General features: G+C 39.0%; 1 protein-coding gene across 2 annotated transcripts; it reads right to left on the reverse strand.

Moving 5' to 3' along the window:
- Positions 1-8,430: 8,430 nt before the first annotated feature.
- On the reverse strand, positions 8,431-27,405 carry txnrd3 (thioredoxin reductase 3). 2 transcript variants are annotated; one of them, XM_088083906.1, is made up of 16 exons: positions 27,062-27,405; positions 26,313-26,373; positions 24,232-24,341; positions 21,639-21,746; positions 21,436-21,508; positions 21,129-21,311; positions 20,902-21,044; positions 19,320-19,435; positions 18,483-18,708; positions 18,047-18,139; positions 16,669-16,745; positions 15,506-15,662; positions 14,051-14,158; positions 12,615-12,710; positions 12,362-12,496; positions 8,431-9,668 (listed from the first exon to the last, which is right to left on the reverse strand). In XM_088083906.1, exons 1-16 carry the CDS (start codon positions 27,176-27,178, stop codon positions 9,600-9,602), a joined length of 1,872 nt encoding a protein of 623 aa, XP_087940032.1. In that variant the 5' UTR covers positions 27,179-27,405; the 3' UTR covers positions 8,431-9,599. The 2 variants fall into 2 exon arrangements, with proteins under 2 accessions (XP_087940032.1, XP_042355334.2); XM_042499400.2 differs by having other exon boundaries at positions 21,192-21,311; positions 27,062-27,403.
- Between the last annotated feature and the right edge of the window lie 81 nt (positions 27,406-27,486).

Below are 27,486 nucleotides of genomic sequence, written 5' to 3' on the forward strand. Positions count from 1 at the left end.
AGTAATTGTACATGTCCCTTATGGTGGTCAATCTTTGCCTCAAAAAAAAAACCAAAAAAACTGCAGGGCAGCTAACACAATTGAATTTACTCTTTAAAATGCAATATTAAAGGTTTTGTACATGCTTTTAACTGATTATACATAGGTGTGTGAGAACCTTACCCTAAATATTTACCCTCAAATTTTACCCATTGGATTTTAGATTGATTCCGATTGAGATTAAGAGTTATCTTTAAATTTTGCTTTTTTTTTAATGTAAAGATAAAATAGAGACTGAGATACAGGTTCAAAAATATACGATTGAACAGCTAAATGAATAAATACAATGTAGCCATGACCTCGGCATTTCCAAAATTATGGCTATGCCACTGGATGCAATGGACTCCAGTGCACATAGTGTAATGGCAACGTGAGGCAACTGATGTTCATGCTTTTATTTTGAAGCCAAAATAAAGACATCCGTTGTTATTCTGCTCGTCTCTGCGTGTCTTTACAGCACTTTTGCGTTGCAAACAGCCACATGTGCTGGTCCAAAATGAGACAAAGTAATGAATGAGTCTGTAGTGAGTCATCTGCTACTGATTTTTCCTCTCATCTTCTCAACATTACTTCATTATTTACTGTTAAAGCAAAGTCTCAAATTCTGGTCCTCTCAGATTAATCATTGGCTGGACTGTCCAATAAACTTTGATAGTGCAGTGCCATCCCACCAAAACCAACTGAGACACAAATACAGTGTAAGACAAAGGTCAGGTCACTATAACCCCATTATTGAACGCCACAACATAGCTGTACCCTGATAGAAATAACAACATGAATACAAGAATTTACTATATTTCATCATATTTTATCAGGGCGGTATGTTCAGGAGATAAATTCAAATTCATTATAAACACAGACGCATGGTTTTTGGTGATACCTTGGACAAATAAAGTCATAAATGTGATTACACTTGGCGATGCACTTCTGGTGATATTTATGACCACATTTTCCAAATTCAGTTCCTTGTGTCCTCTATTTAAGGCTCTAATTTGAAGCCACTGAGGCCTGAACAGTGAGTCCTGGATGATACAGGAAATTCTTGTCTTTCAATCTTGCCAGTGTAAAGAAAGTTCAATTAAGGGGATGAGTCTGATGGAGCAAATTTCAGCGAAACCTTAATCTTTTGATCCACTTTGGAATTTTGGCTCCCGCACAGTGTGTCGAGCATCAATAAATCTGAGACTGGGATGAAAAGGAAACAACTACATAAATGTATTTGACACATGTCCTGTCTGATGGAGGCATCATGGGAAGTCTGACCTCCGCGGGAGAGAGCACATGACTGTGGCAAGGCCCTCAAAGACTGACTTAAATCCGACATGTGATACGACAGCTCCTATCCTGAACCCCCAGAACCAGAGGTGAAGCAGAGGGCACCTTGTTGCTCCATCCACTGCAACTCATGTTTACCTTATTAGAGCAGGCAGGACTTCCCGCAGAGCTGCTTTTGACCTTTGCCCCTTTTTCACATTCCTCACGTCCATCTTTGCAGGCATCATGGATCAAATCCCTGGGTGAAGTCAGGATGGGTTAGGAGTCACGCGACTGATCAAACCCTAGGCCTGATGGCAAGACGGTGTGAAGCCTGTCAGTGTTTACTGTCTGAGATTGGAATGATGGGTAAGCGTCTGTGGGTTAGGGTTGGTCAGGAGGCAGCACTCACATTCTCTCAGCAGCTGACCAATCAGACAAGAGGTGTCAAGCAGAATCAATACATGGTCAGAGGGTACAGAGGTGTGCTCAGCATGGAGAGTGTGAATGTGATCTGTGAGGATAGTGATAAATGAAAATGACTGACTGACTGACTTCAAAGAGACATAAGACAACCACGACGGATACAGTACGGCCACAAAGATACATAAAAATAAATACATAACCACAAGAGACACAAAACAACTACATTCAGATATCAAATTACCACAATGCAAATAGGACAAAAAGACATCAAATAACCACAAAGGAAACAGTATGACTACAAAGACACATAAAACAACCACAAGGGATATAGTAAAAGTACAAAGAGATATCAAATAACTACAAGGAGAACACAGTATGACTACACACAGATATAAAACAACCAAAAAGAGACACAGTACAACTAAAAAGAGACATTAAATAACCACAAAGGAAACAGTACAACAACAAAGAGACATAAAACAACTACGAGACACAGTACAACTACATAGAGACATCAAATAACCACAAAGAAAACTTTATTACTACAAAGAAATTAAAAACAACCACAAAGAGACACAGTACAAATACAATCAGACATCAAATAACCAAAAAGACACTACACTACAACAAGACCATAAGACTATGAAGTGACATAAAACAACCACAAAGAGACATACAACAACCCTAAAGAGACACAGTTCTACTACAAAGAGACATAAAACAACCCCAAAGAGACATAGTTCTGCTACAATTAGAAATGAAATAACCACAAAGAGACAGTGCATGACTACAAAGTGATGCAAAACAATTGCATAGTTATTTTGTGTATATCTTAGTCTGGGGTGTCTTGCAACTATGTAAAAGTGTTTAGGGAACAAAACTATTTATTTAGGTTTAGAAAAAAGATTATGTTTTGGGTTAAAATAAATTATTTTGAAAAAAAAATGAAAAAGAAAGCTCATATAAAGCTTAATCATCATCAGACAGTTGCTGATGGCCTTTGAGACTGCGTTGTGGCTATTGCATTCTCCACATGGACTGTTTACCTGCCCTACAAACGTAACTAATCAATACTCCTCACACTACAAACATAAACCAGATCACCTCAGAAACCAAAATTGAATCCCTTTGCCCACAGATTCTACAAACACATGCAGAATGCATACATTTACAGAGTCTGTTTATAGGTTTATATTGTTCTATGTGCCTCATAATTTAGAAGATCCTGGTAATTTTACAGCTGTGAAGTCGAACTTGTTTTGGCTGAATGCGCCACTGAGCAACTTTCATAAAGATGAGAAACACTATATGTATGCAGCATGGAGCCGCTCAAGCAGAAATGAGGAGTGGGCTGCAGAGGTCACTTGAGGCAATTTCACAGACGTCACACAGCTTCTGCTAGGGCCAAACAAGGCTCTATACAATTTGTTTATGCAGTCACACTCCCCAAGACCTCTAAACACATTCTGATGTTACCCTTAAATATGCACAGCCCCAAATGAATGAATAAATTAAGTAAATGTAAGTAAGTGCAACTGAAACAGTTTTCCAACACTGGCTGTGCTGTGTGGTGTCTGTCCAGCAGTGCAGGGGTGTGTGTATGTGAGATGAGGATACAGTGACATAATGCAGAAAGAGCAGCTGTGTGTGTTTTTGTTTTTTCTCTGTGTCTCTGAAAAGGCTCAACTCCCAGCTGGAGAGACACTATATGCTTCAAGCCCTCCTCTCCCACTATAAAACCTGCCCTGAGGATCCATTAACAAACACATTTTTTGAAGGATGAGGGACACACTGGTTTAAGGGGACTTCATGTACAATACAAACAGAAGAGTGCAGCCATGTCTATTAGTGCAAAAAAAAGAAGTTTCTAAAATAAAGGATGCCTTGTTTGCATGTCATTTGTGTATGAATGAATAGAAAAATGGGGCGTGCAGTTGCTCACCTGATAGAGCAGGGGGCTCATGTACAGTAAAATGTTCAATTTCGACCTGTGGCCCTTTGCTGCATGTCATCCCCTCTCTCTCTCTGTCTTTCACACTTAAGCTGTCCTATCTAAAATAAAGACAAATGCAAAATAAGTGCTTGAATGACTCATTTGGAAGCAGAAAACAGCAAAAACAATAAGTATTCCTAAAGTGCCTGTGCCTTGATAAAAAATGTGTAATGAATTTCTCATGCTGGAATAAAACATAATGTTCAGCCCATAGAAAAGTTTCAACACAGGGCCAAGACAGGATACCGACATTTGTAAGCCTGAGCTGTCCTCTAGAGGCCAATGACTGTAAGCAACATCAGAGTTCACAAAGCTAAAGAGAAGTTAATCCAGAGCAGGGCACGTGAATCAAATTGTAATTCAAATCTATATTTAAGCACATTTTGGGTCTTTTGTTAAATAAACACAGTGTACAATATAAAACTGCATGAGCTTTTGTTTACTACAAGGAGAGAAGTCATTTCCGTTTTCAAGGATTGCTTTCCAAATCCTGTTCAAAAGTGGAAGGCCCAAATTTTGTTCCCTATTCTATACAGCACTTAAGAGCTTGTAAATCCCAGGTATCATATACTGTACATAGTTTCTGTATTAAATTCTAATTAAGTGCCAGAAGCTAACATTAAATGATTACTGTCATCATATCTTAAGAAACAAAATGTATGATGGAACCGGTCATATTGCTCTCCTTTGGTATGATGGAAGTCCTAAGATCATATAAAAACATTGTTTTGTATATTTTATTTATTAATTCAATCACTGATGTTAAATGTCTTAATTTATTTAACCTTTCAAAACTGGAGCAACATCACTTTTTTGTGCTGCTTTCAGATGTCTCTCATAACTAGATATACTAATATCTAATAGACCTTTGAACCCTGAGCAAACTGGTGCGATTTCTTTCAATGAATGTTTCATGAATCGCAAGAAATTACTAGATTTTAGAAACTTCTATGGAAAAATTATTGGGGAAAAAATAGGGAAAAACTACATTAATAACCATCATAATTACATATTTAAAAATATGTTATAAATGTTTACAATTTTTAAAGCACTTTTCCCAGGTTGTTTCTTTTTGTTTTCAGGTAATTTTCTTGCATTTTTTTTACTAGTTTCTGGATATTTTTTGGAGACATGTCTTCTTTCATTGTTCATTGCTGTCTTCCCATGATTTTGAAAGTAATCAAGTTAATTTTCTGAGGTTTCAAAGGGTTAAAGGCTTAATGGTTCCCCTAACTGAGCAGTGGTCCACCCCACCTTATAAAGCTGCTAACCATTTACCTTCATTAGTCTGCAATTATTATTTTTTGTCCTGTAATCGTCTTGTCGTATGATGAAAAGCAGAGGGAGCCTCAGGCTTCATACACTTTTCTGATTCTTTCAGGAAATAACAAATCACTCCTCATGACATGACTCAGTCTCAAACTGACATTTTATATTTTAGTAATCATCATAATTTCAACCGATATATTTCAAACTTAACACCTGACTTTATCTCATCCTATTTCATAAAGGTTAATTATTTCCAGCATCACACAAAAGAATTTTCCGCTCACTATACAGTACGCCCACGGCTGTAATATGTGTATGATGTGATTATGTAAGCGTGGGGTTTGTCAGCAGCTTGTGTTGTGCCGTGATGATAAGGAGTGTGTTGTGAAACTAGCAAGTCATAGTGAGACGGGGATGACTTTTGACTTCTCAGTGATTACACTCGGTGGTGTCAGCAAAGGCTTGAGTTTCATTCTGGCAACTCCCCGCTTTTCCAGGACGCTTGAACTACATCCTGAGCTACATTGTCCACAAGGTTGTCTAATCAAAGGAAGCCGTCCTTGTCTTTCAAACGAGGGTTAGGTGTAAATTTTTAACACAATTACAAAGGTCTTACAAAGGTCAAAGTTTTACTACAGACAGATAATATCAGTCATTATGAAAGAGAAGCAAAGAAATTTAAGTTGCAGGAGAGAAGACAAGGCCAGATTGAAGTCCAGTGTGGTGAGTCTGTGCTCTCGTCCTGAGCTGTTTCAAACGTCACAAAAAAACCCAAACTTTTTTTCAACAGTTGTAGGTTGCCGGTTGCAAGTTATTCTCAGAAATAAATGAAAATATATGAGCCAAGACACAAAGAAACTGAAAGATGTTGCTACTTGCTTAAGATTTCGACCATTGTTAGATTGATTTTGATTAAATGCTTTGCTATATTCTAAAAGATACTGAATATGCAGAACTATACATCCTCAAAAATATCTGGTTAAACCTAGATGCTCAGAGGACATTTAATTAGTTAAAGAGTCACAAAAATACAAAGAATTTGCTAAATGAACTCAAAGAGTCACAAAATCCCTACAAAGAGATGCAAAAAGACTACTGTCAGAGAATGGCTGCAAAGAGACACAAAATGACTACAGAATCACAAAATGACTAAACAGAGTCCAAAAATGAGTAGAGTCCCAAAATGACTACAAAGAGACACAAAATGACTACAGTCACAAAATGACTACAAAGTGGAAAGATGACTAAGAAAAGACACGCAATGACAAAGACTCACAAAATCAAAACAAACAGACTTAAAATCTACAACCACGGAGACACAAAAACAGACATAAACCCACACAAAGAGACACAAACAAGATTAATTTGTTTCACTTTCACCTTTTGTTCTACTACTACCTACTGTTCTGCATTATTGTTTTTGTTCATTAAAGGGAGCCAATTTCAAGGGAACTGCTGGCCCACAAATACTGGACAAATATCTGTTTTTGTTAGACTAGCAATAGGTGACAAATGGAGATACAGGTGGTCTAACACTCCGACCCCTCCTCATTCCTTTGGTTGAATGAAGATAAAAATAAACTGCACATAAAGTGAGTTGGCCGAGCATTACTCAAGCAGCAGGAGCTCAGGTGCCTTTCAGCTTTGAACCCCTCAGCACAGCCTCACACATGTTTAAACAGGCCTCTGTTTTATGTGCTACTAGAATAACAAACACCAGTGAATCATTTAGCTCGTATCCCCGCCAGATTGTCCCCAATCAAATGGGTATCTGCCAAATAAAACCCATCAAAGCCTGAGTTGTCATGGCAGCCCGTGCAGGTGACAGCGGTTTCAGATGTGAGCCGCCGGAGCCAACAAAGGCTTCACACCAGCCCAAACGCTATTGATGAAGACCGCCACTTGTGGAGGCTGAATAGTCCCACAGAGACAAAGACACCCAGAGGAAATGATGCTATTATTTCTCCACAGCTCTCTGATGTAGATGACATGAATAGGCTGCCGATTTTGATCCACTGAATCTGCGAATCAAATAACATGCAACCATCTCACCTCTGTGTTATTTACGCTGCACTGCAGTGAGGCACGGGTGACACAAGGGCCCCTGGGTCTGTGAAGTGTTTAATAGAAATAATAAGACATTATGGAATAAACAATGTTAAATACTTAATGAGCCAATTAATTATCAACAATTAAGAAAATTATTAAAATTCAAGAGTATTTTTAAGTAATTTGCTATTTTATTTTTATTTAATTATATATTTTTAAAAAATGCTCTGTTTAGCTGTCTGCCTTTATTTTATGATGGAACATTTCCTAGCAACACCTTCATTCTCTCACATTTTGTTTCACGGTTAGCAGATAGTAACGTGCATGTGATTGGCTAAAAGACGTGAAGGTGGTGAAACCCCTGACATGAAAAATGACATTTTGAAATAAAATGTGACATGAAAAAAAACAAAAAAACATCACAATGAAAATATAATAAAAACAGAGCATTTTGAGAATTCTTTTTTCAAACTTTAATTAAAAAATTAAAAATCAAAATTCCATAATAGTCAATTCCATTAATATGATTTGATTTTTTTTAATTACTGTATTTGGTCATTTAAATATTTTGCTGAAAATATAGTCATTTCAGATTACTATTTTTCGAATCCTTTCAGGATAACAAAGACACCTGGTGGAGTAATGTCTCTATCTTTGTCATGTAAGAACATATTATAAACTTAATTACTATCACCGGCAATACAATAAGAAAGAAAAGCTTTAAGTGTCTTGATTTAGTGGTTCCCACACAATGGGACACAAACATGTCAAGTTAGTAAATAACACATTATTTTGAAGTGCAGTGAATTTCCAGCACAGAGCTTTTAATTTGAATGGCTGTTTCATATTACTTTCGTTTGTTTGATTTCTTTGTGGTCTAAGCTAACATATTGTTTACATTCTGTGGAACAAAACTGATGGTTTTGGTCATTTATAATGCGTGGACTTTGAACTGTAATGACTAAGGGGAAATCTGGAGCCTGTGACTGGACCAGTTGGGAACCACTGTCTTAATTACTGTTATGGTTACAGCTATCAGTCATATTAGTTTTTTGTGTTGCATCTGTTGTAGAAAATGTTTTTATGGTTATTGTAAATCTGACAGATTACAATTGTCCAGTTAGTGTAATAAAACCAATGTAGCAACACAGATTTTATTATATACATACTAGATAACCTTTACAGCTCAATGGAAAATGTGAGTATTTTTTAAATCACTTGTTAAATAACAGACTCTCGTGAGGAACTGTAGCTCCAGTGAAACAGGTCACATAATATCCAGATCCTCTTTTCCAGTGCAGGGCTGCCAGTTAAGAATATATAAGAAAGTAACTTGTTGTTAAGGAAAATTTCATCTGTAAGAACTTTGTTCTACACAAGTGAAAAACATCAGACAAAACTGAAGTTGAATTCATCCTTTATTAAATCTTGAGAGAGAAGTAATCTACAGTGGTTTGACACCAACGAACAAGTCATTTATACAGATGACCAATGTCACTCGCTGACAGCAGTCACAACGCTGTCATCTAGAAGACTGAATATATCTTTTACATACACATAAAGCAGAGGCAACAGCAAGAAGCGACAAACAAGCATTAAATTAATTTAGTATAAACTTGTGAAAATGTTTGTTTTCTTTAAACATATCTTTTCAGTACAATCCAAGTTGTTGTTTTTTTCCATTCAATTTAGCCTGAAGGTGTTGTGATGCGGCACCACGAGGTTTCAAAGGTGTAGATTTTGCGGCGTTTGATCTCTCTGCAGACTTTAAACACTTTGGTAGAGATAAAGGGAGTTCTCTTTAAGGCGGAGAAAGCCTCCACACGGCAAAGACGAGTATTGACAACTATATGTAACTCAGTTTCACCTGAAAGACCTGGAAGAGGAATCTCTGTGGAATGATGAAAGCTCAACAGAAGAGACAATGACAACATTTAATCTACACACACAAACAGACCAGATTGAGTAATAAATTCAGAGCCGTGCATCCATTCAAACCTTAATTGTGCGCCGCTTTAAAAATCTGTCTTACTAAAGTCACTTTGTGTGTCTGCCGTCTGTATGCAGGGGCTGAATGAGAAGTGTTTGAAGTCATGAGTTGGACGAAGGGTTTAGGCCGCCATCAGGCGCTTCTGCAGAGGGACATCGATCCTTGCCCACCTCAGTATTTAAGGTTACGGGCCAGGACGTCACAAACAGCAAAAACACACGCACATACTCAGCAGCAGTGTGTGTGTCGGTGCTCCTCTGAGAAGGACACGCTGGTGGAGTCCAGTAGAAACATCAGCAGAGTAACCCCGCTGTTCAGCAGGCTGCTCTCATATCAAAACGACCTCAGCCGGAGCTCGCACATCCTCGGCTCTGGCTTCTCTCAGTCACCTCTAAGCTCCCAGCGAGCCTTAATGAGTGCTTTCACTCGTTCAGACAACTGGCCGCGGTGTTAGGTTTGTCCTGAGAAACAGCTGCTCTGTAAACGGAGCAGCTGGAGGTGAGGCTTACAGGTTGAACTGAGATGAGAGGAGTTGGTAGGAGAGTCTAATATGAAAGCAGCCCGCTAAACGAGCAGGGTTTAACCTCAGCAGCCGGCCTGGGTGATGTCTCCACCAGAGCTCTTGGTCACCTCCAAAGTGGTGAAGATCTAAAAGGATAAAGAGAAACGAGCGTCAGGAGGCACAGCTTTAACTGCAAGTTTCAGGAACGCACACTGGACTTTTTTAAGGCATGCTAGAATTAAAAACTTAAAAACTAGAATCACCATAGTTTCAAGGTAAACACCGAAGATTAGTGTCATAAAATGTCGGACCAGATGTCTCCCCTTCTGTTTCTGAAATCTGATGTTTCAGTCATGGCCAGAGAAGTGTTTTTGCAGAATTTTATGATGTAACAGTAAAGCTGACATTTTGGATACAAAATGTCATCACATCATCATTATAACCCGTTTGACATCTGTGCAAAATTTAATGTATGAGTTTCTGAGTGGCTGCCATAAGCATGTTTTGTGAGGTAACAGTGACCTTGACCTTCGACCACCAAATTCTGATCAGTTCATCCTTGAGTACAAGTACACATTCGTGCCAAATTTGAGGAAACTACCTCAAGGGTTCTGGACATATTGCGTTGCTGAGAATGGGACATACATATAAACATACGGGCAGACAACCCGAAAGCATAATGCCTCCAGCCACTGATGTCTCCGCTGTGGAGGCATAAATGGTAAAAAGTCTGCACTTGTATCGCACTTCTCTAATCTTGTGACCAGTCAAAGCGCTTTTAGACCACATGTCACATTCACCCTTCCACACACATCCACACACATCCACACACATCCACACACATCCACACACATCCACACACATCCACACACATCCACACCCTGGCGACCGAGGCTACCAGACATGGTGCCACCTGCTACTCTGTAACCATTCATATGCACTCACACTCCGATTGCGGAGCATCTGGAGCACTTTGAGGTTCAGTATCTTGCCCAAAGATACTTTCACAGTAGGAGGAGTCGGGGATCAAACCACCATCCGTCCCATTACAGAATGACCCGCTCTACCTTTAAGCCACAGCCGCCGCATAAAAACCAAGACTCACTGGTCGAATGGTTCCTGAGTGAACATTGTGGTTTGGTTGAAAACAGTATTCCCATAAAAGAATATTAAACCTGGACACAACATGGTCCAATTAACACTTTTCTGCTTTCATTTAGAATGAAGACATGTGGGCCAAACTTTAATGGTAATGCCGGTAATGTAAAACATCAAACATTGAGCAGCCTAATGTGCTGCAATTATCACTGTGCTTCATTAACATAATGAATGTGTAACACTGAGATCTTTAGTTAAGCTAATTCATGCACAGTGTGTATCACAGTGGACAAACAAAACAAATATTCAATTATTCATTCAGCTTACAATCTGTGAAAAATAAATAAATAAATAAAACTAACCTGACTGCTCTTCAACAGCATGATAAAAAGAATGCGAGGCCTCTTAAAACAGACCTGTTAATACTTTAAGCCATTGCCTGTGGCTGCCCTGCTTCATGTATTCTGATTAAATCTGTTTCCGGCACAATGAGATCATTCACATAGATTTAGAGTGAAAAACGAGCTGAGCGAGGGAGCAGGAAATATTTTAGCAGGAGGCAAAAAGGTTCATGACCCTGGCAAAGCTAAGCAAAGTGCAGTAATTTTGTTTTTATCGCACATCGGCAGCCAAATGCAAATCTTTCAAATCAGCCTGCCGTGTACAGACAGGACAGCTACACACGTACACCGCTTTCTGTTTGAGTTCAACACGTTTGTCAAGAAAAAAGCCTTCTACTCTTTGGCATGTTGTCATCTCCTGCTCATTCTTACTGGTAAGTCAACACAATACTATTGCAACATGTTGTACAAAACAGTGTTTCATAATTACTGTAGTGTTAGGCTTCTCTTCATTTTGCTCCTGTGTTAGTCTGATACAACTTAGACTGCTTTGACACTTTTCGGATTTTAGTTATGAATGAATGAATGATTGATTTCTGTTCCATTCATCAAGAAACAGATTACTTCAATATTTTAAATATCATAATTTTTCAATGTATTGCACAAGTTAGAAATTCAAGTATTGTGACGACACTACTGCAGTTTTTTTTGTATTCCTTAAAAAAATGTTTCAGGGTTCCCACACATTGTCATGGACAAAATTTCAAAACTCTTTCATGACTTTTCAAGAACCAAGCATACACCAGGCAGTTTTTTTAAACATACTAGCTTCAAACTATTCAACCATAATTTCAGCTCGATGCTATGCATGAAGGGAGAGATGAAAAGCAGGGAGACAACTGAGAAGTGAACGTGATAGTACACGTGATGAAAACATTACATCGACAGCTGCAGAAAAGACATTTGCCTCAATGTTACGTTACATGGAAGGTTATCCACGAATATTACTGTCATGATTTCATGACGCTACAAACAATTCCATGATTTTTCCAAAACTTTCAATGATTTTTACTAATTCCATGACTTTTCCAGGCTTGGAAAACATGATTGTGATATTCCATGACTTTTCCAGGTATTCCATGACCATGGACACCCTGATGTTTCCTGGATTTTCCTAGTAGGATGTCCTAACTGTTCCAGTTTTTTCTAGAAGGCAAACATATTCCGCTACAGTAAACAAAAAAAAAACTGCACTTTGTTAAACGTTTGACTGGTATTTAGATCATTTACAACGCTGCTTCACTACTGAAGAGCTGTTTTCAGCTTTGCTCTGAGCAGATGAGCAGAACCTCTTGATCTACTGTAAATCCTGATACATGACTGCAGAGTTGACCTCTTACCTCAGCACAGGTCGGGTGGATGCCGATGGTTCCGTCCAGCTGCTCCTTGGTGACGCCACACTTCATGGCTGCACCGAAGCCCTGCGTCACCTCTCCGGCATTTGGCCCCAGGTAGTGGAACCCGATGACTCGATCCTACAGCGTGACAGTGTTACAGCAACGTGATCATTCATGTGACACAACAAGGTGTGCAAGTTGCCAGTTGTTACGGGCTCAGACATGATAGTGTGTGGAAAAGTAGTAATAGTCGTACGTTGGCCAGTTTGTTGCAGATGATTTTAGCATAGCATCTGTTGTTGTCTCTGCCGGGCACAGTGAACTCCAGAGGCCAGAACAGACTGTGGAACACCTGAATACACAGAGCAGACACAAAGGGATGGGCTACATTATATGAGCAATACATAAAATCACCTCAACATTCAGTCCCATTAATTACACTTATGTAGGTTGTTTTTTTCTTCTTTAAACCTTAAAAATAAAGAGGAAATGTTTTGTTATTCAACTAAAGCTGCAGACAAAGAGTGAATAGAGGAGCTCATATTACTGTAAATGTGTGTAATTATACACCATACAGGTTCCTGTCTGGCTGGCATAATGACCAATCTACATGCACAGACAAGTCAGGGTAAAGATCAGCAGATACAGTGCCTTGCAAAAGTATTCATGCGCCCTTGGCGTTTTTCCCATTTTGTTGCATTACAACCTGTAATTTAGATGGATTTTTATTGAGATTTTTTTGTAACGGACCTACAAAGAATAGTGAAATTGGTGAAGTGAAATGGAAAAAAAAAAGTTAAAAAAAATTCTGAAAAATAAAATAATGAAAAACAGTGCTTGCATATGTATTCACACCATTTTCTATGATGCCCCTAATTAAGACCTGGAGCTACTGATCACATTCAAAAGTCACATAGTTTGTAAAATAAAGTCCACCTGTGTGCAATCCAAGTGTCACATGGCCTTAGTTTGTATACATCTGTTCTGAAGGGCCCCAGAGCCTGCAGCACCACTCAGCGAGGTCTTCCACCAAGCGAGTGGCACCTAATAGACCAAAGAGCTCTTCAGACAAGTGGGGGACAAAGTTCTGGAGAAGTACAGATCAGGGCTGCGTTCTAAACAACTATCTGAAACTTTAAACATCCCATCATTTTTCATTATTTTATTTTTGAGAATTTTTGAAAACTTTTCTTTTTTTTTCATTTCAATTCACCAATTTTGACTATTCTCTGAGGGTCCATTACTAACAAAAATCCTCATAAAACTCAATTTAAATTACAAATTGTAATGCAACAAAAAAGGAGAGGAGTAACTACTTTTGCAAGGCAGTGTAGCAACAAGCACATTCAGGTTGCAAGAATCAACTTGCAGGAAAACCAAACAAAACTAATCTGACTGGATGAGTTCTTTATCCGGTCAAAGGCAACTGCACACACCTCAGTCTGCACGACAGCATAAACATTTACAAAACACGATCATTTCAGTCAGCTATGTAGAGAATTTAAAGAAAACTGAGGAGTTTTAAATTAAGGAGAAACACTGCAAATACATTTCTACCCAAATCAGTAGAACTTTTGTCTTAGAGGTGCACTTTACTCCAGCCTGTCACAAGGTTCACACTCAGGTGAACCGGATAATAAATTATTCAGGTGACTGTGTGTGCGTGTGTGTGTGTGTGTGTGTGTGTGTTACCTCGAGGTTTTCCTGCCCGTAGAGCTCAGTGGCTCTCTCTTCTGACAGACCGCAGGAGCCGTACTCCAGCGGGGTGAAGACAGTGGTGGGGACGTTGACGTAGTCGCACTGCGCAAAGACAGACTATTTATTACTATTTGTTAGGGGAAATGAATCATCTTGCTGCCTCAAGTCACAAAATATTCCAGTGATAATTGAGGTTGAAATTGATTTTTATGGAAGGTTTCACAGTATTTTAATAAGCTTTAGTAAATATAGCAGATCAGGTTTTCGCTGTAGACTCAGACTGCCACACCTGTGATCAAAAAAGGTGTCAAAGTCAAACAGACAATTATTTCTGCAAAGTCCAAATCAAATACAAAAGGTGCAATAAACTGTAAACTATCCACCTCTGTTGCTGTGGCACATCTGAGTCATCATTAATATTTCTGATCGTGACAAAATCAGTTTAATAATGGAGATCACCTGCGTGGACTTGGAATTTCTATGTACTTTATAATTAAATTCCCCTTCAGAATGCAACAATGCAATCTGAGCATTATCATTAATATAAATCAAGAAAGAGCTGATGATGGTTTTACTTTCACTATTACTTATCCAACTTTACTTGCTCTTTTGTTTTGCTTTTGTTTTTATTCTAGTTGTATATATCTCTTTTTATTTATTTTTTTTCTTCTCTCTTTATCTGTGCTTTTTTCTCTCTTTGTGCTGCTACAACACCTGCTATTCCCCTCTGGGTATTAACAAAAAGGTATCTGATATAATTAATAATAGAGTTTTTTTGTTTATACAAATTATAATTTCGATGGCATCACTATCACATACTATTTGCTCAGTTTTGATAATTTTTTTTTAAAATTCTCATCCGTTGGTTTTTAAATGCCTTCAAAACTGAGCACCAGATATTTTGTGCAAATGTATCAGCAGGCAGAGCAGTGGTTTGAACAGCAGGGGCACAGCGAGCAGCAATTGTAAAATCACATGTTGGAAGACCTCCTTGGGGCAGTCAGCTTTTTCCATAAAAGGCTCAACATGTGAAACACTACCAACCAAAATAAAATATTTAGTATTTAAAAATGTCTTTTAGTTGCGTGTTGTAAGTGTGTGTAACATCGATATTTGTGTCTTTGTATTTTTTTTACTGTAACTGTATGCTGTAATTGTAATCTTGATGTAAATATTCACCTTTTTGTCTCTTTACTGTAACTCTTACTGAATGCAAGTTATTATATGTAATCTTGATATCTTTTTTTTCCTTTTTCTTTATTAAAAGCCTAACAAGGGACAAGAGTTGGAAACTAGCAATAGCTGTAAACTCTATATGTGAAACATCAGTTTCTACAGCTTGTTTGTAACAGGCTGAAGTTGTACTATGTTAATTTGCATTGTCCCTATCAAATAAACCATATAAATAAATAAACAAAATGGTGTGAGCGTCTCTAAGTGCTATTGTACCTTGACTGTTGAGCCCCCGTACAGGCGTCGTGCCAGCAGCTTGCCTGCCTGGATGGCTACAGGTGTCAGCTCCCACTTGCCTTCCAGGATGTCTCCGATGGCGTAGATGTGGGGCACGCTAGTCTGCTCTTCATCGTTCACTGGAATTTTTCCATTCCTGTAGAAAAATTGTGTGGAGGTTACAAGGAAGAACAAACCATAACTGATAAAAATGTTATGGATTTTTGTAGCGAAGAATTACTTTTAAGGAAAACGGTCCAGAAAGGCAGATTCTGAACCAGAATCTTTTCTCAATGCTAGAATTTATTCCTACTTATTCCATATATCTTGACAACAGAACAGCCGTATAAATACGGCAGAGGAATGTGTATCCTTCACAAGGCAGAAATCAAATTAAGTGAGCCAAAGGTCATGTGAGCCAGAATGGAGAAACATAACTGTAGCAAGGATTTATATAAGTCTTATTTACACTGTACAGCAGCTGAAAAAGCAAACCTGCTGATGGCCCCTGAACCCAGCGGCCCTCAGGCTGTGTGTCGGCTGCATCAGAGTACTATAAGGTCATGAGACTGGGTCCATGTGACCCACCGAGTGCTCTTTTAAGCTGGCCTCATGCTGTCTTAATCCTTGTTGGCCTCATAGGCTGAACTGTTCAGTCATTCACAAAATAGTGGAGGGACAACATCCTCAAAGAAAAGGCCACTTTATCTTCTCATCTTGGAATAAGTAATCAAATTGCAAAACACAGCGACTTAATTAGATTGCTATAACCTTAACTGCAGTTTTCAAATTCAAGCAGAAAAAAAGGGACAACAGAAAATGTATATCAAAGACATAAACCCAATTTGTGTCCAATAATATAATCTATACTGACAATGTATGCATAATGACGCCAGCATGAAAAGCACTTCCATTTGGATAATTCATTTTTTACAGCATTACAAAGCAGCTGATACACTATACAGGGACACCCCTCCTCTCTCCCTATCAAATCCCCCGACGCACTCACACACCACCCCTGCAGAGAGCCATGGGACGGCAAGAACTGCTGAATCACCATGACTGTAGCACGAGTCTTAAAGGCACAGGCCGCCCCATGTAAAGGGATGGCAGTACCAGTATGCAGGAAAAGAAATATATATACAATAAGATCATAAACTTACTTAGAGTTGACTTTGACCCCGATCTTGGCCAGGCCAATTTTGTCTGTGCATGCATCTCGGCCGACTGCTATCAACACCTTAAGGACAAAGAAAAGGTGTGTCGTTTAAAGGAAGTCCTCGGGTTGTTCCTGAGAGGAAGTAGCTGGTATTTTATTTACACAAGGATGGCTAAATGAAGGCTTGAGACAAAATACAAGAGGTCAAAACTGGAGAAAAGAAGAAAAAGTACTGCAACATATTAGTGTCTTTGTTTAAATATTTCTCACTCTCAGACCATTTTACACAGTTTGACATCAACCCTGTGTGACAGCTTAAATTCAGAACAACATGGTAACTTTCTCATTTTTTGAGATTGGCAGCAAAACATGATGGTTATCTTTGATTTTTAATGTATAAATGTCAAAGATCAAATTACATCAGAATTTGAAATTTACTGATCGTGTAGAAAACATGCTCGCATCTTCCAGCCAATCACATGTCCCCTGCCTCTTGGGGAAGCAAGCTCTGACTGCTGCCAGATTTATCCAGTTAGCATGTTAGCTAGAGCAACAACAATGTCAGAGTCATTCTGAATCAGCCTTCTGGCTGCTACTGAAAAAAAACACAAACAGAAAATAACATCTCATTATGTTTTTTGGCTTAACAAGGCTGCCTGACTAGTCAGGCGGGTTGTGAACTTGAATTATTACTCAACGCCAAAGTTAAGAGGCAGTGTGAATGGCTGCAGCTAATGTTAGCTATTGATTCTAAAGATGTTTCTCAGATAATAAAGACAAACAACTCTGAGGAGTAAAAATACATAGTGTTTCTCTGCAGATGCTTTAGTAAACACAAGCAAACTCATAATGTTTGACGATGTTTGTATTGTATTGATTGTCCTCTATCTCTGGGAGGAAACTGAAAATTCAATAAATATGAGAAAAAACAGAAGGGGGGGTAGAAGGGGTGGCGATGACAACGCCACAGACATGGAATAATAATAAATGGAATAACATTATGAAAAGTGATATAATGTAATAAAATTGTGAAAAATGCCAATATGAAATAAAAACAGACTTTTAAAAACATGGACATTTTCAGATAAAAATGTCTATCATAAAATACAAAATTATATCTGATCAAATCCAGTTATGAAAAATAATTTCATAATAAGGCATTGCATTTTGACAATTTCTTCAATTATTTTACATGTACAATTTTGTTAATATCATTATTTATTTCATAAATTATCATTAATAAAAAATAATATTTTTATTTATTTATTTTTGAACAATTTGGGATTACCTGCAAAAATGGCCCCATTCAGAAACAATCAAAACAATTGCAAAAGTACTCTACAGCAGTAACAGATGGAACGAATGAGCTGATCGATACATACAGTGTTGTACTCTCCCTCGATGATCTCATCGGTTTCTGTGGACTTGGCTGTCACCTTCAGCCTGCCAGGAGTGCCCGCTTCCAGCTCCTCTATCTGACACACAGACGCAAGACAGTCAGACATGTAAAAAAAAAAAAAATTGTGCTTCCGCCAAATGTCTAGCCGAGATAAAACTTATGATGCACGAGGGTACGACAATAAATCTGCACAGTTCAATGTCTGCTGACTACCAGCTCCTTGATTAATATGAAAATGTTGAAATATCTTCCCTAAAATGGTCAAATTAATAAAAATTGAGCTGAAGAACATGCTGTAATTTTGTTCTACACATTTCCACTGCAGCTTGCTAAGTTAAAACAAACATGCTTCACGTTGCTGTGTGTGTGAATGAAAGTGCTGAATCCGCTGAAATACTGTCAGTCTAGTTAACACTCACCTTTGTAGGGACATATTTGCGGAGGAACTTGACACCGTGCTCCTCCATGTGCTCTCCGGCGCGGTTGGCCATGTCCTGGTCGAAGCCCCTCAGCAGGATGGACCGGACCATGATGGTGACATCGAGACCCAGGCCGGCCAGGAAACCACCGCACTCCAGAGCCACGTACGACGCCCCGATCACCAGTGTCTTTCCCGGGCAGTGAGGCAACGAGAAGAGGTCGTCACTGGTGGAGAAACACAGACAGACAGAGGAAATCAAACTGAGTGGGCCTTAAGCACGAAAATGCAGCGCTAACTTCTCAAACATTTGTTTGCTTCTAAGCGACTGCGGCAAAAAGAGAATTTCTGGTTAAAAATAACGTTGAGACTGATGATCTTTGATGCTTTTTCCAAGTGTAAAATATGCTGCTGTTTGAAAACTAAATTTGAACTTCATTCTTGACTCTGTCCACACCTTTCTGCCTCAACACCTTCACAGTGGCACAACAACCTTTGTTTGAGGCTTTTTGGGCCTGAATAAGTAGCATGAGGCCATTTGTGGGTTCCCCTAAACCAACAGTATAATCGGCAAAGACACCTGAGGATGGTCATGCATAACATTTGAGATAGCTGTGAGATTAACGGGAGCCCTGAAACAAAGCCACCTGCAGAGGACACAAGAATCCAGATAATTTAAGGGCGTGTTTATGTTTTCAGAGATCTCACACTGTGGCAAAGGACACTTTCCAACACACCGTCTGGTCTTAAAAATGAGCTTAAGTGGGGCTTCCAGGAACAAAGCCTGTCATTAGATAAGGCTGGTGGTGTTACAGCCTCCATGTAACTGGCATCTCACCTTGTGATACAGTACTCCTTGTCTCCAGGGATGCCCAGGTAGCGCGGCCTCTCGCCTGTGGCTAAGACAAACGTAGCTCCTGTGTAAAATGTCTCCTTCCCTCGTTTGTTTACTGCCTGTCAGAAAATACAAACAGAAGCTCTGAGATACTGTTGAAGCAAGGAACAGAACGACAAAGTGCAATTTTAATTGAATCATCAAGCACAGTTTTTTGTGAGTGATGCAGGATGTTTTTTTTGTTTTAGGTGCAGGTAATCATGTTATCACAAGTAAGAAAGCCACAAACAACGATGCTGAAAGTCAGCCAAAAAGGCAGATTGAATCTTTAGCAAAACCTGTTCAAGACAAAAAGTTTAAAAAAAAATAGGCTGCCAGGACAGGCTTGACAACATTTTAAAGAAGACAGTTAATTAAGCAATAAGCAAATTTGGCAGGTGAGGAGGAAAGAAGGGCTGTCCTGAATACTATTTTCTGGGCCCCGGGGCTTTGGCATTGTTTAACAGCAAATAATCAGAGCTTCGGTCAGCGGATGGATGAGGGTGCGCAGACAACAGCTTGTGACAATTCTTCTAATCATGGACAAATTATTATAGACCTACAAACTACTCATAATAACCTGAAAAAAACCCTGTGAAACAGAAGCAGAGCATACTAACTTCAACAAATCTGACATTTAAGATCGACTCTTCACATTAAAATGACATTCATCCTCTGCAAAAAAGAATATTCAAATAGCTGAAAATTCGAGTTGAGTTTGCAGTTACAGTTTACGCCCATGTCTGTGAAAACAGATGCGTCACCCCCCCCCCCCTTGACCTTGACCTTCACCCACCAAATTCCATTTAGTTTATACTTAAGTCCAAGTGAACACTTGTGCCAAATTTGAGGAAACTCCTGCATTTTTTAAGATATTGCATTAATGAGAATGAGATGGACGCAAGGTCACAGTGACCTTGACCTTTGACCACCAAACTCTAATCAGTTTTTCCGTGATTCAAAGTGAACTTTGTGAAAAATTTGAAGAGTGAAGGTGTTCTTGAGATAACAAAGTATATACATGAGATGAATGAACACAAAAACTCGAATCAGTCATCGTGGATTCCAAGTGGATGTGTGTGCCGAACATTCACGAGAAGGAGATTAGCGAGGTCACAGTGACCTTGTCTTTGACCACCAAAATCGAATCACTTTATCAATGAGTCCAAGTGATCGTTTGTGCCAAATTTGAAAAAAAAATCCCTCAAGGTTTTCTTGACATTTTGCGTCCACAGACTGAGACAGATTAGTTCACAGGGACATTCACCTCTGACCTCTGACCACCAAAATCTTATCAGCTCATTGAGTGCAAGTAAATGTTTGTGTCATATTTGAACAAATTCCCTTGAGGCGTTCTTGAGATGTCACATTCACAAGAATGAGATCATGCCTCCGGTCACAGCCATCGCTGGCACATAATAAAAAGCTGAATATCTGATTTATAGAAACTTCTGATGCTCAAGTTTCTCAAAAGTGGAAAAAAATCCCGGTTTAACATCTGTGCAACTACATTCAAGAATCCTTCATATCACAAGCTCTCATTTACCTTGATTTTGTGCGGTTCGATGAACTCTGCATAGGCGTTGACATAGGTGACATTCTTGTCTCTCAGCGCCACCCTGTAGCCCCAGTTCAGCGAGCCGATGTAGTTGTTCACCGCCGTCTTCATCGTGTCCCAGTTGTGCTTAACTGAGTACAGACAGATAGACGCCCATCAGTAGAATCAGTGGAACACTAACATGTGTCGATTGATAAGGCTTGCCTCTGATTTACCGCGCCAAACCGGTGCGATGTCCCCCCTTCGTGACCTCCTGGGTCGCTGCTCTGAGCCCTCACCTGTCTCTTCGAACTCCCAGCCGAACTTGCGTGCGTCCTGCATGGCGGTCCCGAGCATCGCTGTCTGGTGCATCAGCTTCTTGGGAATACAACCCACGTTCACGCAAGTTCCCCCGAGACCTGATCACCACAGCAGAACACATTAAACAACAGGTTGATATGGTCAGTTAACAACCAAACTAGATCTGAAAATATACTACACGGCATGAATGTAACTCGGTATCTTAAAGTGGAAGTATCTTACCCCAGGTGGTTCCCTTTGGTGTGGGCACAACATAGTCCAGTACCATGACCTTCTTCCCCAACATAGCAGCTTCCTATTGTAAACAGAGCCGAGGTTAATGCAACATTACATGAATCTGTAATTTACGAAAGACATTTCTGCAGCCTGCATGAAAGTTAATGGCTAAGATAACACTGTGAATGTGCTGCAGTTAGATGTGTCACCTTTGAGCAGGCCAGGCCTCCAGATCCTCCTCCGATAACGATCAGGTCGTAGTCGTAAGTTTCACTTTCTCCGCTCAGTAGTTGCTGCAGGCTGCCATCTTTGTGAGCCTAACAGGAACATTAACACAATGTTGCACAAAATGTATGATCCAGTTGTGACAAAATGCGTTAACTCATTTCAAATATAGTTACAATGACTAAAACCATCAAATATTCAACAGAGCTTTCTTGTGACAAAGTGTCCCAGTAAGAGCAATGCTATCTCAGTAGGAATTCACTGTTTATTGTCATGGCTTCTTGTTAGCCATTTTCAGCTGGCCTTGATTTTTTATCAGATCATTGCGACATCAAATGCAACACTGAGGTTGCATTAGCCAGCAGATATTTAGAAATAAGTCAAAAATGTCTATTCAAAAAAAGAGGTTGATACTCAGAATACATGTTGGTTGTGCCCTAAAACTGACCCTGTACAGTGCTGGTTAGGCATGGTGTCAATTGGAAACATCAACAGTGCGTGCTTTGTGCCTTGTGTTAAATTGAATTGAATTGAAGGCTCTGTGAAGCATGTAAATAAATTATCATTTATACCAAAAGCATGACAACAGCACGTCTCTTGTTCCCTCTGCTCTGTCACTTGAGAAATTTAACAATACTGACATTTTGAAGTCACCGCATGTAAAGGCAAAGGAAAATCGATGTTAGTGCCACCTTTCCAGTGTTGTCTGCCCCACTGCTTGACTGCACTTGTCACACTCACTCAGTCGTCTTATCAACGACATGCATCCAGAACACTGTAGAAAACAAAGCCGAAGCTAGACCGGACACCACCAAACGGCAGGCTGCGGTCAGGACGCTCACCACAAGACACTTCTATCTGGACCAGTGATTCATTTCTGATAAATATGTGAGAATGAGTAACGATATTCACCAAGCATTGTTTCTAGGCACAGCTAACCCATTTAAAATGGCAATAACTTCACTCAACTAAGCCAATCATGTCGACTGATCTGTTTGTTTGTTCGCGTTAGAGAGATGTGAGAGAGATGACAGCATTCAGCAGCTGATCGTCCTGTTTTCTGGCTACAGTCTGTATCTGAGGCTGCTTTCCCTGCTCTCACCAAGCAGCATCCCATTAATTTAGACCTGCGAGTCAGTTTTCTCCACTATGAACATTATTAACACCAAGTGCTGTATAATAAGCACCTGCTCCTGTGCATGTGAATCTCAAAAACTTCATTCTGGCAGGAGTCACAGGTGCTTTCCTTTTATTAGGAAGTAAAAAAAGTTTGTTTTAAAAAAAAAAAACTGAGAAAAAGAGCTGCTCAGAGCTCTTTTTGTGATTTTCTTCACAAGATTCTGACGTTTTTCTTGAAATGTAGACCTTCAGTTCATTGTGCTCAGACTAATTTTATTTACGGTAAAGATGTCTACTGGTATTTGTAATCCACACGAGTATAATGTGTCAGTATGTTAACCCTTTGAAACCTGAGTAAAGTGGTTTGATTTCCTTCAAAAATGTTGGGGAGAAGGCAATGAAAAACACGTCCCAAAAAATAAAAAGAAATTGGTAAAGTGTTGCATGAAAATTGCTTGAAAATAAGCAAAAAACAAAACAAATCAACAAGAAAATGACCTGAAAAAAGTGAAATATATATATATAAATACATGTATATTTCCTTCCTGTGACACAGTTTGAAATATAAAATTATTATGGTTACAAATATAATTTTTTGTACATTTTTCCCTATTTTTCTTTGATAATTCGCCACCCTTTTTGTAAAACACAATTCAGGTCATTTACTTTGTCACCTTCTTCAAATGTATTACAATTTGTGGGACATTTCTTGTTGCCAAGTTGCTTATTGCCATGTGAAGCAACGTGTTATGGATTAAGTTCCTTAAATGGAAAAGAGCTCATAGCTTGTGGTGGTTAGATTTGAGCAAAAAGGTTCCTGTGCTGTTTGTCAACACCTAAATGCTGTCAAAAGATGAAGTTACTGCTAACCACATCATTAAACCTGCCGCCTGCACTCATTTAAAGAACATTTGCCTGTCAGTGGCGCAACATAATGTATCCAGCAGCACAGACAAACCATTGCAGACGCTGTTTATATATTTACCAAAAAACAAGAGTTCCCTCCAGAAAGCCCACCGTGTTCCTGCCTCAGGACGCCTCAGACAGCATTATCACATTCACAGTTAGCGACTTTCTCACGTTTCAAGTAATTGCTCACAAGGAACACAGATGCTCACCAGCATGACCACTTGGCACACCTCGATGTTTAGGTTACGCCCGTTTCATTCTTGTTATATCTGATGTGGCAAAGATCCACCAAGTAATATTTTGATATGCAGTTGGGAGGGAAGAACACACTGTGCACGTCAAGGGTAATTTTTTATGCAAATAAAAACTAGTTGGTTGAGCTTCAGCCTGAACCAAACCAGCTGGTTTATACGCAGTTACCGGAGTCTGTAAGTCACTTAACTGTGTAAAATTTCTTAGCAATCGTGTATTAAGGAGATATGAAACATTTACAGTAAGAAGAAAATCTCTTTTAAAGCCGTCCATTAGATGCACAGAATTGCTCCTCACCTGCATTGTTTTGTCACAACCGCCAAGGTGCGTCTTGTTGATGAAGACGTTAGGAACAGTTTTCTGTCCTGTCATCTCCAGCAGCATGTCCTGGTAGTTGGTCCCATCCTCTGGACAGAAGGGTTAATATTGTTTAAGTGCAAGTTAATCGGGTAGTTCAATAAAAACCAATCCTTCAATACATCTTCCTTTCATATGGTGATATTCTTACTACCTTTCCATTAGGAGTCCAACCTTACACAAAGAATATGCAAATAAAAGGGGGAGCATGACATGCCATGAAAGAGTGTATCATTTTGTGTTTCAGCAAACCTTCAAGAATCTTTCTGAGCTTACACCATGGCCACTTACTACAAGTACAATGTTTACACTAATAACAGTAACAACAAGAGTAATACTAACAATATTTAACCCTTAGGGTCTGCTTTAATAATACATACACTCCCTCTGCACACAAAATGTGCCTTTCAAAATCGAGCTTTAAAAAAAATTATATTACACAGGAATATTATTTTCTACTTTCACCGGGTTGATTTTTTAACCAGCATCAGTACTAATCTTAAATGTACACATTAATTTTCACAATTTTAACCCTTTGAATGCCAGGTTTTTGTCATGATGTCTATATACTAGATGAAAAGTAGAATTTTTTAAATAACAGCATAGGGTATAAAAATGATTTGCAGCAACATTTATTGTGACAGTGCATCTAGTGGCAATAGCATGTACTTTCTCCATATGCCAAATGTGGTAACAAAAAGGGCATCAGGTGGAAAATAGTAAAAATGACAAATTCCAAAGCAAAAGCCCAAATGACACCCAAAAACAATACAATGCATGTTTTTGTATTTTTGTACTGCTTTTTTGCACTTAATAGTATGAATGTAACATTTTTGTTTCCATTGTGTATTTTAGACTTATTGTAGGAGCTGAGCTGGAAATTCTAAGTACAAACAAAAATACACAGTTTTGCCAAAATGTATATCAAATGCACAAACAGCCAAAATTAGCAAAATATAAAGAATGAAAAGCATGTAAAAAGCACCAAAGGGTTAATACTCCCACAAATTTTGAGATTTTCAGTCAGATCTTTGCTTGCTAACAGACTGGTCAGAATCACACGCACCAGTACCAGTGGAAATACTCTTTTCCGCCTTAGCAGAAAGATATAACTATGTCTTACAAAATTTGATTGTTGTGAAGTCAAGTTTCCTCTTTGTGGGCAAAGTTTGGCTCAGCAGTCATTTCACAGATTTTAAGTAATTTTAATCTAGCTGAATCTAGTGGCACAGTGTCGTGTGCATGCAGACAACGCAATTTTCTGAACTGAAGTTGTGTTGGTTAACAAATATTATGATTAATCATAATCTTAATAGTGATAAAGTTTGTCAATTATTCATCGATCAGTTATATACTTCCTTCAACATATAGACGAGACCGTGACAGAATTAACGCTGCAAGACAGAGCAGCAGGTTAGAGTTTACTGAGATATGGCACGGGGCCAAGGTATCTTCAGTGAGTGACTCAGCATGTTCGGAGCTGCTGCAGGGGAAGACAACATCCCTTCCACATCATGGGGGATGATTTTCAATAGTGTGGATACAACCTCAACCATTAAAAATCATTTTCAATCTACATCATAAGAAATTAAGCAAGGTAACACTGGCTACACTTCACTTTATATCTATAAGCACTACATACTCATTTATTAAATCGTTTATAACACCTACCTAAACACATTTGATGCAGATTTAAAGACATGTGCATCTCTTTATGAATATGCAGTGTTAGTCAACAATGACAACATCCTCTATAAAAACATATTTTATATTGTTACAGCTGTGTTTTACATATGTCATCTGTTTACACACCAGCCTCCAATTATGGTTTGCAATTGTTCAATCAAATGCTAATTACATTATAATCTGATGTCAAACATTTATTCAATGCTCATATATGTCTTATAAATGTTAAATAGATGGGGTTAAGTGTTATCAGTGTACCAACTGTGTAACAGAATGCGACATGGCATAATTTTTTGCACTTCTAAAGCAAAGTGAAGAAAGCATCTCAATCTTACCTATGAGATCCAACTCCATCACATTACATTCGACTTTCAGCTCTTTGAACAGGTCTTTCACCTAACAACAAACAAATGTGGAAAATAATCCATCAATTTCCTCAGTCACATGATAGATATTATTAGAAATACACAAGACAGCAGTACAACTCGAAACGTCCTATCCTATTAGCAAAGATAACCTTTAAATCGCTTTATTTGGACGTCGACACACTCATTTGTCATTACTTAGTCACCAAACATAGGTTCGCTGCAATAAATATTATATAATCTTGTTAACTGTTAGCTAACCCCCCCGTGTGTATGTTATTATGTGACGTTATCTAGAATAAACCAAATCGTAAAAGTGGGGGCTTCAAAAAAACCAGGGAAACTTTGTAAACAGATGTGTGTCGAATTGACAGTGTCTTATACTTCAATGTAAAGTTGGCTACAAAATATGACATAACAAACGCTAACTTTTTCAACAAGTGCAACCACATTTAGATAAGCGGCTCTGAGATGATATTATCTCCAACACACATCGTCCCAACGTAACTTCTGTTTAACTGTTTGACGTTACTTGTGCAGTGTGGTTTGGCTATTGTAATAAACTGCATTCAGCCTCCATAAAAGCAAAGTCAGAGGCTCCACTGACGTGACCAGGAAAACCCAGTAAATAGACCAAGCCCGTGTAGTTCGCGGGAGAATATGGAAGTTTCCGGCCAGCGTAAGCAAGGGCTCCCCCTTTGATAAAATACAAACCTTACCTTCACACAATACGGACAGTAGCTTTTACTGAACACCATCACTTGGTTGGAGTCAATAAGCTGCTGTATCCGAGATTTGAGTTCATTCTTCCCGGTGTCATTTTCGATGGGAGGCATTTTCAAGGTATTTCCGTCTGCCTGCGCAGAGCAAGCCTCGATAGACGGCGGACGAGAGAATGAAGAGAAACCCCGAATAAAACCGCTCCAACTCTCTCTTAGAAAAACCTACGAATGTCTATCGGTCTGTTTTTTTCAAGAGAAAGTACTAGAAAGCAGCCGCACCGCAGGTTTGACCTCGGCTCCTCTCCCCCCGCCGTCAGCAGACTGTCTACCAACCGCGCCAAATGTCTTTCAGCATTTCTTGTCTCGCTACTTTGGGTGCGCTCGATATGTGACACCGTGTGCACCGCATTTCCCCGTGCTCA

Source organism: Plectropomus leopardus, chromosome 2 (assembly GCF_026936395.1).
Source record: "Plectropomus leopardus strain MGB_pleo_1.0 chromosome 2, ASM2693639v1, whole genome shotgun sequence".
NCBI classification, from domain to species: domain Eukaryota; kingdom Metazoa; phylum Chordata; class Actinopteri; order Perciformes; family Serranidae; genus Plectropomus; species Plectropomus leopardus.